The sequence below is a fragment of the Acyrthosiphon pisum genome, unplaced genomic scaffold, assembly GCF_005508785.2.
Source record: "Acyrthosiphon pisum isolate AL4f unplaced genomic scaffold, pea_aphid_22Mar2018_4r6ur Scaffold_16628;HRSCAF=17293, whole genome shotgun sequence".
In the NCBI taxonomy this organism is placed as follows: Eukaryota; Metazoa; Arthropoda; class Insecta; order Hemiptera; family Aphididae; genus Acyrthosiphon; species Acyrthosiphon pisum.
In genome coordinates, this window is record NW_021765571.1 from 1 (window position 1) to 788 (window position 788).

The 788-nt window shown below is 33.6% G+C and overlaps 1 protein-coding gene across 1 annotated transcript; it reads left to right on the plus strand.

Annotated features, from left to right (window-relative positions):
- Window positions 1-49: 49 nt before the first annotated feature.
- Window positions 50-733, plus strand: LOC100571158 (esterase FE4; the record flags this gene model as incomplete). The annotated part of the gene is made up of 2 exons (XM_003248937.4): window positions 50-259; window positions 359-733. Coding segments are annotated over 2 exons (561 nt in total), but the record flags the coding sequence as incomplete, so codon positions are not given.
- Window positions 734-788: the final 55 nt, after the last annotated feature.

Consider the following 788-nt stretch of genomic DNA (forward strand, 5'->3'; position numbering starts at 1 on the left):
AAATCGATCGGTAAAATGGTAAACAGTACAATAATTCATTCAATAATATTATAATGTGATACGTACAGGTTTATTTCATCGAGGAATTGTTGAAAGTGGAAGTGCTTTTTGTGGCTGGGCTCTCACAGAAAACACAATTCAAAAGACTAAGGAATTAGCTGAGTCACTAGGATGTCCTACATACTACTCAAAAGACACCGTCAAATGTCTTAGATCCAGACCAGCATTAGCCATTGCAGACTCTTTGAAAAATTTCTTAGTAAAATATTTTTATTTAAAAATACTTGTGTAGTCTTGTAAATACTATACTATAAATATTAATATACCGTTTTATTAATAATGTCTCAATACTCGTTAGCCCTGGAGGTACAATCCTTTTACACCATTTGGTCCAACTGTCGAAACAGGCGGAACAGAAAGGTTTTTAACGGACTTACCAGAGAACTTACCGATTCAAAATGTCCCACTGTTGTTCAGCTTTACTAAAGACGAAGGCCTTTATCCAGGCGCTCAATTTATATCAGACGAAGAAATTCTGGTTGACATGGAATCTAACTGGAACGAAATACTACCATTCATACTTGACTACAATTACACAATTTCAGATGAATCACTGAGATCGGAAATCGCACAGAAAATAAAAACATTTTACTTTGGAAACAACAAAGTGTCTGTAAACACTAAAAATGAAGTTGTTAAAGTAAGATAATTAGTATTTTAAGCTCATATTATATAAAATATACATCAGTGGTGTATCTACAAAGGGGGAAGGTGGAATTTTGTACACA